The sequence below is a fragment of the Dicentrarchus labrax genome, unplaced genomic scaffold (assembly GCF_905237075.1).
Source record: "Dicentrarchus labrax unplaced genomic scaffold, dlabrax2021, whole genome shotgun sequence".
Lineage (NCBI taxonomy): Eukaryota > Metazoa > Chordata > Actinopteri > Moronidae > Dicentrarchus > Dicentrarchus labrax.
The window spans coordinates 277482-290438 of record NW_026136853.1 but is presented as its reverse complement, the minus strand read 5'-3'; the positions used below and the strand labels follow the sequence as shown (position 1 = coordinate 290438).

General features: G+C 40.6%; 1 protein-coding gene across 1 annotated transcript in view; it reads left to right on the top strand.

The window, feature by feature from the left end:
• wdr33 (WD repeat domain 33) overlaps positions 1 to 12957 on the top strand; it is a 28574-nt gene that overhangs the window by 9586 nt on the left and 6031 nt on the right. The window contains exons 6-11 of the mRNA XM_051394395.1: positions 1041 to 1192; positions 10469 to 10566; positions 10676 to 10802; positions 11506 to 11660; positions 11915 to 11993; positions 12117 to 12227. Of these exons, the coding sequence (XP_051250355.1) occupies positions 1041 to 1192; positions 10469 to 10566; positions 10676 to 10802; positions 11506 to 11660; positions 11915 to 11993; positions 12117 to 12227 (722 nt within the window). The remainder of the gene's footprint in view (positions 1 to 1040; positions 1193 to 10468; positions 10567 to 10675; positions 10803 to 11505; positions 11661 to 11914; positions 11994 to 12116; positions 12228 to 12957) is intronic.

Sequence of the window (12957 nt, the reverse complement as noted above, 5' to 3'; positions counted from 1 at the left end):
CCCTTTCTCTTCTCCCCACAGTCATTTACGGCAAACACGCCAACTTGCTCCACCTCTTTCTGTCTCTCTCTCCCTGTGTGTCTCTCTGCTGACTTTCTCCATCAGCAGTAGGTTTGATAAACTCACCCGTGATTCAATTCAATTCAATTCAATTCAATTTTATTTGTATAGCGCCAATTCATAACAGAAGTTATCTCAGGACACTTTTCAAATAGAGCAGGTCTAGACCGAACTCTTTATAACATTAATTACAGAGACCCAACAGTACCACCATGAGCAAGACCTTGGAGACAAGGGCAAGGAAAAACTGCCTGTTAAAAGGCAGAAACCTAGGACAGATCCTTCGGATCAGTTTTCAAGTGCGCCGCATGTGGGTCCAAACCGAAACTAACATTAGTGAGTGACATCTGCAGTGGTGTGTTCACTGACGCTCTTTAATGTAAGATTTCTGCTGTATCCGCTTAATGTAATATCAGATAACGTCTCTCTCTCTCTGTTTCTCTGCAAAATGGGGAAACGGGGAAAACCGCGGTATGAACCGAACCGTGGCTCAAAAATCGAGGTCTGAACCGAACCGTGGATTTGGTGAATCGTTACACCCCTATTAATTATATAATATTTCACTACGTCACTCTCGAACTGCGTCAGCACTCTCACACAGTGACACCAGCTGGTGTGTTTACTGACTTGTCTGTGTGTCTGTGTTACTGACTGACTGTGTGTCAGTCAGTAACAGACTGTTAGTTAATCAGATGTTTGTACTGTGAGAGGCTTTACAGAGACAGACATTGTTGGTTCATTGTGTAGGATCGTAGCACCGTTCAGGGGGGTCAGAACTGGTTCCGTTCAGTGTCAGAACTGGTCTCGTTCAGGGTTAGAATTGGATCCGTTTTGAAACTCAATGTATAAACCATTTGATAATTTCTTTATGAAGAGGGGACATTCAGAGCCAGCAGCCATCCTCCTGTTTGTTTCAGTGGGGGATTGTGGGTAAAGTGGTACTGACCTCCTTCCTCCTGTTGCTCCTCTGTCCTCTGCAGGCCCACGACAGTCCGGTTCGGGCCATGACCTGGTCTCACAACGACATGTGGATGCTGACGGCGGACCACGGTGGCTACGTGAAGTACTGGCAGTCCAACATGAACAACGTCAAGATGTTCCAGGCTCACAAGGAGGCCATTAGAGAAGCCAGGTTTATACCCAATCTACCATTTTCTGTAGTTCACTGCAGCCTGTGCTGCCCAGTGTCAGCCAGGCGGGGGCGCTGCCTCGCTCCTCGCAGGCTCCTGTTGTTGTTGTTGTTGTTGTTGATTAATGACAGATGTACGTGTGTGCTGTTGCAACACTGCAGGGATCTGTTGTTGATGCTGTTCCTCATGTGGCTGATGAGCTGTTTATCTCTGTGCTGTTAATAAAGTCATCAATCACTGAACTGGTTTGGGTAGGCCCACTGGTTTGGGTGGAGAGGAGGATGGGATTCAGAATAAAGGCCAATAAAGTTTTAGCAGGGATCAATAAAGTTTTAAAATAAAGTGAATAAAGAGCACACAGTCACACAATCAGATTTAAATAAAGGTTTGACTTCCACACGTTCACGGCCCTGAAGTAAAGTGATTAAACACATTGGCCTGCATCTCCCATAATGCACCTGTGATGTCATGTTCTGACCTTCCGTTACAAACTGTTTTATTCCCAAGTTGCTAGCAAACTACATTACCCATAAGCCATAGCGAGGTCTCTCTGACATTGTTTCCACTGCACGGTACGACCCGACTCAGGAACTACCCTCTGCTGTCCCCTCACAGCCCTCCAGACTCCCTTCAGTCATTTTACCTGCTGATGGTCCTGAAGCACATTTCAACTCCCCAAAACTGTCTGTTAGTGTCTCCAACCATCACCAACTCTGGTTTAGTACAAATCAATCCTTAACTACAGGTAAAATATTTGTAAAGATGGCTGCAACTTAAGCTAACGCTAGTCCTTGGGACAAACTAACAGTAGTAGTTTCTGCCACTGACAGACTCAGGTTGTTATTGTCAGTGTCTGACAGCATTATGGAAAGGATCCCTACAGAGATAGACCTTTAGTTTAACCACAAACAGCCGTAATATCACTATCACTCTCCACCAGACTCCAGAGACACAAACACTCCTTTTACCTTCAGATCATCAGAACTTCATTAAAATGGACAGAAACAGAATCAAACTCATTAAAAGCGTCTCTGTTAGTGTTTCCAACAATCACCAACTCTGGTTTGGTGGAAATAAATCCTTAATTCACCGACGTAGATGATAAAAACAGCAGTTTCAGTCGGAGCAGACCGGCTATGGAAACAAACCACAGAGAGGCTGCGATACAACACAGGCAGAGGGAGAGAGACACCATGTGACTCTGTGTATAGAGAATATAATGTTTAATGTATAAAACCTTTAAAGCCAATCATTGTGGTAAAGTGTTGATATGAATTGAATGTAAAACTCTAATGTACATTTAATTAACTAGAGTTGAATTTTAATTTTTGCTGTTTGTAAATTTGTCCCCTGGTGACCACCGTAGAGTTGCAAACAGTCAATATTATTATTATTATTATTATTATTATCATCATGTGGAAGTCTGCTGCTGCCTGTAAATGATAGTTACAGACAGATGGTGTAATGGCTCCTTCTGACGGTACTGAACCTGAATGGACCCGACCCAGCCGGGTTCGGCCCCAGAACTGCAGACACTCTAATTTAGGTGGTAATAAACAGTTTAAATCGTTTTTAAGCAGAAATTCTGGCTTTGGTGCTAACGTGCTAGCATTAAGCTAACATTAGCATATATGATGCTATCTGATGCTATCTGATAGCGTGCGGTTGGTTGTGTTCACTGAGGGGTCGGCCGGTTTGTACATTAGCATCATTAGCTTACTTCACGTTCACTGTGTTTAATATCATTAAAATATTGGATAATGATTTAATGTTGGTACCTGTGGACCTCCATAATAACCTGTAACCACATCTTTCACCTGTTAGCTTAGCACAAAGACTGGAACCAGGGGGAAACTGCTAGCCTAGCTCCTTCACAGGAGATAACATCCACCACAACTTCAGAACTGCCAGGATCAATCATTATCTGTCGATCAACTCATTGATTAACATATTTTAGCTCCACTGGTTGAACAGTTCAAACGGTGTTTATCTGATCCACCAGTAGACACTGTATCTTTATGGATTATTGATCAGTATACACTGTATCTTTATGGATTATTGATCAGTATACACTGTATCTTTATGGATTATTGATCAGTATTCACTGTATCTTTATGGATGTATTGATCAGTATTCACTGTATCTTTATGGATGATATTGATCAGTATTCACTGTATCTTTATGGATGATATTGATCAGTATACACTGTATCTTTATGGATTATTGATCAGTACACACTGTATCTTTATGGATGATATTGATCAGTATACACTGTATCTTTATGGATGATATTGATCAGTATACACTGTATCTTTATGGATGATATTGATCAGTATACACTGTATCTTTATGGATGATATTGATCAGTATACACTGTATCTTTATGGATGATATTGATCAGTATACACTGTATCTTTATGGATGATATTGATCCTGTATTGACAGTCAGACTGTGGACATATGACGGCCTTTAGCTCGTGTTTCTAGAGTTACGTGTTGTTACGAACACGTTAGGAATTGTTAAAATGTGATATTTCTTAAAGGGAGTTTGGTGCAGGGAGCTTTTAGTTGGATTCAAACTGCTGATATGGATCATTGTTAACGTTTAGTCTCCACTACAGAAACACTAGCTAACTGATAAAGGCTGATCAGGTTGATTGATGCTTTAATAATGTGAGTATTGATCAGTGATCAGGCTGATCAGGATCATTATGCTGTAAACATGATGTGGATGGTTCAGGTTCCAGTTTGGTTTGTTAGAACCTTTATTGATTTAGTAGTTCCTCTGGTTGTAGTTTAAATAATAAAATGTGCTCAGACTCTGGTGGAGGTCGAAGCTGCTGACGCTGATTGTTGGTGTCGTTACATTATCGTCCAGCAGGTGGAGACATTTACACTCTACATTCATCAGTCAATCACATCTGTAACATGAGACCCAGTGCATTGTGGGATTGTTATTGATCAGACCGTCTGCAGCCTCAGTGTAACTGAAATCAATTCACTGATTAGTCGACAGAAAATGAATGCATCAGCAGTTCTGACTGACAAGCTGTGATGGAAACTATAAAGTGACAACAACAAACTGATGATTGATTGATCGATTGATTGATAGGTTGATAATGAAGATAGCTGCAGCTCCAGGGGGCTTGTGGATTACATTCATCTCATTTAAGGGATTTTAGAAGCCTGAAGAAATTAAAGTGTCAGACTTCGACAGGCCAGAGTAATATCAGCATTTTATTTTGAAGGCTTCCTGGAAGTCTGATATTTCACAATAAGAGTAAAATAAGATAAAACAGTTTTCTCTGTGAAAGGTCACAACCTCCACCCTCTCACACAAACTCTTACTGGTTGTACTGGGACTCCTGATGGTTGTGTGTCAGCTGATTTGTTCCTGCATTAACAAGTGAAAACAGACACATTCAACAGGAAACTATAAATATATTATTTATATAAATATTCAAAGTTCCTGTTTAATACGGAGGACAAAGAAAGATTAAATTATTATATAAAAATATATATGTTCAGAATCATAAATACTTTATTGATCCTTGGAGGGAAATGAGTTTTGTTAGTTGCTCACAAGATATTAAAGAAATAATAATTATATATATATATATATATATATAATTATAAAAAATGAGATGATATTAATATTATCATTAGGAGTCTGAAGTATGTACATTATAATACAGTATATAGAAGATAGAAATAAGACATGGAATATAGATTTACTCGATATAATCTGATCTTCAACCTTTTGACCCTAAAATACTTCATCACAAAGATTAAATATTAAAACATCGGCAACAAATCAGTTACTTTCCTCAAATAACTTCTATTAATTGCCAGTAACTCGACTCTTCCAGGTATCCAAAGAAATATTCAGATTTAATCTCAATCACATTTATTAATATTTACTAATTGTGTCACTTTAGTGAAACATAGAATAGAAATCAATACATTGATTTATATAAAATGTGCCCTCAGTTCTGTTTCCCAACAGGTTATTTTAAAATTAATGACTTACATTTGACACCAAACTATGGAGGCCAGGCATGTTTTAGGCCCCTGAACACTGACTGACAGGCTGCAGCAGGGGCCACGAAGAGTCTCCGTCGCCTTACTCAGCTAAATCAGACCAGGTTCGTCTCATCTGTTCGGGGTTAAAATGCCGTCACGTCAGTAGCTGCACTGCGTCTGTAAGAGTTCTACACACAAACACATGAAGAGTTCCTATAATCTTTAAAGTCTTTATAACAGGGTCTCAGCCCGCTGACCCTCCGAATCAATTTAAATAATATAATTAGAGTAAAAATTCCATTTTAGGAATGTGGGTTCAGACTTTGAGAGGGAACAAGAAGAGAGCAGCTTTCGGGGTTTTAAAGATGTAAACATTTATAAAATCTGCTCTTCTGTTAAATGTGGCCCCCGAACTGAGGTCCTGTTCTATGGAGTCATGTAGAGATCTGGACCCACAGTGCATTGTGGGAAAACACATTGTGACTGTTGGCTATAAATCATGTCAGACTCATGAACAGCAGGACGGACGCTGATGCTTTTATATTGAAAATCTTACTCAGGAAGCCAACGCAGAGAGACGTTATGGATCACATTCGTTATTAAAGTGATCAGAAGTTGCTTTCATATGACAGCTGTTTGTCTGCTGTGAGACTGGGTATAATCAATTAGTCCAATAATCTATTAGTCCAATAATTAATTAGTCCAAACTTTGAAATGATTTTGTGTTAAAGAATTCACTGAACAGTTTTTAGGGCTTCAAGAGGCTGAAATTATTGTTTGTGTCTGTTTAATGTTGTTGTTGTCGTTATGAGCCCAATCAGCCAGATGGTGGCGCTGTAATGAAGTGACTGCTACCGAACCTTCTGTGGATCATCATAAGACTGAGCTGATCAATAGCTACATAAAGCTTATTGATAACTTATGACTTTTTCAACATATTGACCAATGAGCTTTAGAGGGGGCTCCGCACATAAACAGACAGAAGTCAACAACCGTTGGACTGATCATCACAACACACAGGATATGTCCATATAAGGACCTGGAACACATCCTGAAAGTCTCATTCAGATCCACCACTGGGGGGCGCTACCAAACAAATCAGACTGCGGTTTCCTGTTTCTTGCTCATTCCATTTCATGGAAATGTGAGCCAGTGCAGAAGACTAACAATAATCATAACAATAATAATTAAAGCTGCAAGCAGCGTTGGGCGGGACCTCGCACTCCACGCAACTCGGGGCATGCTGCGGCCGTGTCACGTGCCGTTGTAACACGTGCGGACCACAACATGAAGATTTAACATAAATCAGCTCAAAATCGCCACACAGCCCTTACGTCCTGTTGCCAGTAGGTGGCGCTATCACTATGTCTGAATATTGTCATGTAGACGAGTTCAGGGTGGGACTGTTATCAAACACGTGAAGTTTCATTGAGATTGGATCATGTACGCTGGAGTTATGAGGACGTGTTCAGGGTGGGACTGTACACTGAAGATGAGTACTATCTGTTTGATGGCCAATCGGTGGAATTTGACGCATCGTCACGGGCACACGGTTAAACATACAGTCACAAATAGCACAACTTTTGATAACCAATGTGTGTAGATTGAAGTGATCGAATTTGAAGTCAATCTGATAAAATCTGTAGGAGGAGTTAGTTAAAACAGAAGCCCTTAAATGCCGGAAATAGCATCACAGCTTGACATTCGATTCAACCTGGCCAACTTTGAGGGAACGCCACGGACACGCCCTTTAACGTACATGCACAAATAGCACAACTTTTAATCAGAACCACTTTTTGAGTGTACTCAGAAATTTTGAAGCAGATCTGATAAGTTCCCTAGGAGGAGTTCGTTCAAATACAACGCGAAAAGTTTGCCGAAAGTGAAAATGAAAATCAAGATGGCTGACTTCCTGTGGAGTTTCGGGTATGGGTCCAAGAGGCTTTTTTGTACGTCCCGGCATGTTACACGTGCCTACCGAGTTTCGTATAAATCGGTGAAACGTGGCGCCGGAGCTGCTGTTTTTTTTATCCTATAGGGGGCGCTACAAACACGACAAACAGGATTTTTGGTATGTGAGCTTCAGGCACCACTCTACACGTACCCTGTGAATTTCATATTCATAACTATTACGATCTCCGCACAGTGATTTACCATGCCACCAGAGCGCCACCTAGTGGCGGATTGTTGTCACATTTATTAGGGAGCCTCAGGGAGCCATGGGGAAGCATCGTACCAAGTTCCATTTTAATCACACGTGCCGATGTGGAGATGAAAATGTTTTACTTTGAAAGAGCGCCACCTTGTGGCGGTAATCTCAAATTGTTCAAGATTGTGCACGATGCCTAAGGAAGACATAGGGAACTATGGACTCAAGCTTGGTGTCAATCGGACATACCAATGTGGAGAAATGGTCCACTTCCTTTTTTGATGAAAAATTATCAGGAAGTCTTAATTTAATAGCGTGCTTATTTTTTGGAATTTCAAAAATGTTCAAATTTTCAAAATGTTTTTTGCCAGGACGGTCCCCAGGTGCTAGGTGAAAAATTTTGTGTGTATCTGACAAAGTGTGTAGGAGGAACACGTAAAAGTAGTTAACGGACATTTCATGTTCTAACGAAAAAAAATTATAGGCGGAAGTGGGCGTGGCCTATATCGGAAGATTCATGTCTATTCACCGAACGTGTGGATATAAGGTTTTTGAATGTGCGATAAACGATGTGGGAGTTAAGTAATCAAAAAGTCAATGCACTTTTCTTAATAGTAGCGCCACCTAGTGGCTGACCCGAAAGCGACACACATAACATTTTTCACCAGGCCTGACCACTTTGCCAAATAAAATTGAGTTTTCGTATATGTTCAGGGGGGCAAAAACCCAGTCAAAGGCGCTAAAAATAATAGGTAAGAAGAAACAGCAAATACAATAGGGACCTCCAGCGGTCGCTGGCTCGGTCCCTAATTAAAGCTGCGAGCAGCGATGAACGGGCCCTCGCACTCCATGCAACTCGGAGAGTGCTGCGGCCGCGTCACGTGCCGTCGTAACACGTGCGGTCCACAACATGAAAATTTTGTGGAAATCAGATCATAATCGTAGCGCTTACTTCCTGTTGCCAGTAGGTGGCGCTTTCACTATATCTGAATATTGTCATGTAGACAAGTTCAGGGCAGGACTCTTATCAAACATGAAGTTTCATTGAGATTGGACCACGTATGCTGAAGTTGTGAGAGTGGGACTGTTACAGAATATGTGAAGTTTAGTGGAGATTGGACATTGTACAATTAAATTATGGGTACTACCTGTTTTATGGCCAATCGGCGGAACTCGACACGTCGTCACGGGTTTGACATAACACAACTTTTAATCAGAAATGTTTTTTTGACTGTACAGACCAATTTTGAAGTAGAGTTTCGTACATATCGGTGAAACGTGGCGCCGGGGCTGCTGTTTTTTTATTCTGTAGGGGGCACTACAAACAAGATTTTTGGTATGTGAGCTTCAGACACCACTCTACACGTGCCTTGTGAATTTCATGTTCATAACTATTACGGTCTCCGCACAGTGATTTACCATGCCACCAGAGCGCCACCTAGTGGCGGATTGTTGACACATTTTTTAGCAAACCTCATGGAGCCATGGGCAAGCATCGTACCAAGTTTCATTTTAATCATACTTGCCGATGCTGAGATATAAACTTCTTCATTTTAAAACGCGCCACCTTGTGGCTATGGCCTGAAATTGTGCACGGTGCCTAAGGAAGACATGAGGAACTATGGACCCAAGTTTGATGTCAATGACACATACCAATGTGGAGAAATGGTCCACTTCCTTTTTTAGTGAAAAATCTACAGAAAGTTCTAATTTTATAACGTGCTTATTTTTTGGCCTAAAGGGGGAGATTCAGCTCCATTCACCGAACGCGTTGATATAAGTTTTTTGTATGTGCAACAAACTATGCAGGAGTTATTAGCTTATTTTTTATGATAGTAGCGCCACCTAGTGGCCAACCCGAAAGGAACGCATAGAATATCCCATTTTCAACAGGCCTGACAACTTTGCCAAACAAAATTGAGTTTTCATATATGTTCAGGGGGGCAAAAAATAATCTGTAAGAAGAATTCTAGAAAATACAAAAGGGACCTCCAGCAGTCGCTGGCTTGGTCCCTTATAATAAAAGCACAGCCGTGATTAAGCCTTTGCAGTCCACGCTCGTGGAGGCGTGCTGCGGTTGCATCATGCCAGCATCATTTGTGGACCACAGCATGAAAATATCACAAAAGATTACTTCCTGTTGCCAGCAGGTGGCACTGTATGACTGTATGTTGGGATGGAGATGAGTTCCTATCACATAGAGCTGTGTATCGTATTAGAAGGTCGTATTTAGGTTTTTTTCCCTAATTTTAGGAAAACTTGACCAAAACAATAACCAAAATCAGAGTCCTCATTACACTCAACACAGTTCAATCACGTTCAATATCAGAATATCGTATCGCCATGTTTTTATCATTATCAAACAATCAGACGCTGAAGTTAGGACTTCCTGTTTTATGGCCATACGTTGAAAGTGTGCCAAGCTACGAGGAGTCTGTTCAAATATAATGCGCCAATGTCCAAAAATGACCACTATATTCAAAATGGTCGACTCTTTTGTTTGTCTGGTCGATACAGAAAAGTACTGATATTCATCCATATCGGTGGGGACGTCTTTTAGGGGGCGCTGTTGAGCCCAATAACAACAAATAAACACAAACAATAATTTCAGCTCCTGAGTGAATTCTTTAAATCGAAGTTTCTACATGAGGTTTTTATTCAACTGCAATCAATAATCACAGACATGAATGTCACACTGTCAGTCTTGGGCGGCTGTGGCTCAGAGGCAGAGCGGGTCGTTCCTTAATCGGAAGGTTGTGGGTTCGATCCCCGGCTCCTGGTGCCACATGTCGAAGTATCCTTGAGCAAGATACTGAACCCCGAATTGCTCCCGATGCCGTGCATCGGTGTGTGATTGTGTGTGAATGTTAGTTTCTGTTCGATGGACTTTGCCATCACTGAGTGAATGTGTGTGAAAGGGTGAATGTGGCACGTAGTGTAAAAGCGCTTTGAGTGGTCGGAAGACTAGAAAGGCAATATACAAGTACAGGTCCATTTACCATTTAGTGAGATCAATCAATATAAATGATCAGACATTAAATGTTAGTGATTATAAATTGTGTGCTGGAGCTTTTGATCAGATCTCATGGTCTTCCTCTGCCTGCAGTTTCTCTCCCACAGACAATAAGTTTGCAACCTGCTCCGACGACGGGACAGTTCGTATCTGGGACTTCCTGCGCTGCCATGAGGAGAGAATCCTGAGAGGTACGGACCCACAATCCACATTCTGTTTCTGTAGATCTCAAAAGAGGAAACGTAAGTAGGAGAGCAACATTTCTAATAATCAATAATCATTTGTTCTGTCTGTCTGTAGGTCACGGTGCTGATGTGAAGTGTGTGGACTGGCATCCCACCAAAGGTCTGGTGGTCTCTGGCAGTAAAGACAGCCAGCAGCCAATCAAATTCTGGGACCCGAAGACCGGACAGAGTCTGGCGACACTGTGAGTTCATCAGGAAGTTAAAAACTGACCTCTGATCAGATCTGAGTCCTGGATCCCAGTCCTGGATGTCGTTTTAAGATTTAGTTCTCATCCTTTCTGATGTGTATTTGAACCACTTCAATCTCTGCTTACTTACAGCATAAACATATTGTACAAAAATATTTATTTAAAGTAAAAATGTCTATAAAGTGCACATATTTCTATAAAGTTCACATATATTTATATAAAGTTCACATATTTCTATAAAGTACATATATATTTCTATAAAGTTCACATATATTTATATAAAGTACATATATATTTCTATAAAGTTCACATATTTATATAAAGTACATATATATTTTTTGTAAAGTTCACATATTTATATAGAGTAAACATACATTTCTATAAAGCACACATATATTTATATAAAGCACATATTTATTTTTTATAAAGTTCACTTATATTTATATAAAGTACATATATATTTCTATAAAGTTCACATATTTATATAAAGTACATATATATTTTTTATAAAGTTCACATATTTATATAAAGTAAACATATTTATATAAAGTAAACATACATTTCTATAAAGCACACATATATTTAAATAAAGCACACATATATTTATATAACGTAAACATAAATAAATACATACAGCTTGTGTTGGGTGAAGGAGGAAGCTCTTTGCGCTCTGATGGTTGTGTTTGATCTCTCTCAGCCACGCCCACAAGAACACAGTGATGGAGGTGAAGTGGAACCTGAACGGTAACTGGCTGCTGACTGCGTCACGTGACCACCTGTGTAAGCTGTTTGACATCAGGAACCTGAAGGAGGAGCTGCAGGTGTTCAGAGGACACAAGAAGGAGGCGACTGGTGAGTCTGAGCAGTGTGCAGTTTCTGCCACTAGGGGTCCCTTACATCAGAACATCACATCACAGACTGAAGTTCAGTTTGGTACATTTGGTTTTACTTTGATACTGAGAACAGTTCAGAGCCTGATAAAGGCTGATGATTGGACCGGAACCTACCAAAGTCTGTAAAACCACTTCCTGAAGCACTAATAGCAATATGATGATGATGTTGGTGATGGTGGTGGTCTGTGAAGAACTCTGTCTGTGTGTCCTCAGCGGTGGCCTGGCATCCCGTCCATGAGGGTCTGTTTGCCAGCGGAGGCTCTGACGGCTCTCTGCTCTTCTGGCACACTGGGTAATAAACTGACCCACAGTCAGCAACTGTCATAGCCTGTCTCTCTTATTCTGTCCACTCCTGCTTGTCCTCAATGTACTGGTCTGATACTGGGTTGACTGGTTGTGTACTGGTTGAATACAGGGTGGAAAAGGAGGTTGGAGGGATGGAGATGGCTCATGAGGGGATGATCTGGAGTCTGGCCTGGCACCCGCTGGGTCACATCCTCTGCTCCGGCTCCAACGACCACACCAGGTACACTATATATACACAATATATACACAACATATACACGATATATACACAATATATTAGGGATGCACGATAACTTTTTTTTTTAAACCGATAACCGATAACTTTCAGCTCCTAAAGGCCGATACCGATAACACACACACATATACATAATATATATGATCATGACCTTAGATCATGACATTAATACAATGAACAAAACCAAAAACACTTAAAACTGTTTTTAAATGTTTAAATTTAAATGTTATTTATTTTTTCCAATGAAAAACTATTGGCAAGCCTCTCAAAAAAAAGGCCCCTTGAACTGATGCACATACATGCAGCGGGATTACAGACTGAAAAAGTTCAAGAAGTTCAAAAAAATAAATAAATATGGAAAATTGATGCACTGACACAAGTTAGATTTAAACATTTCTATGTAAACACAATCTGAAAAAGTGCATTCGTCAATAACAATAAATAAAATGTGCATAATGCACTGACACAAGTTACACTTGTCTGTGTAAACAAACTGAAAAAGTGCATTCCATGGTAACAGAAAACTAAGTTTGAATGATTTTGGCTTATGGTTCCATTCAAATGAATACCTAGAGAAAATTCCACTAGCATTTTCAACCAGAGCCAATCACTGCAGAGCCAATCACTGCACAGCCAATCACTGCAGAGCCAATCACTGCACAGCCAATCACTGCAGAGCCCACCCCCACGACACACCGAAACACGCTGATCTAAC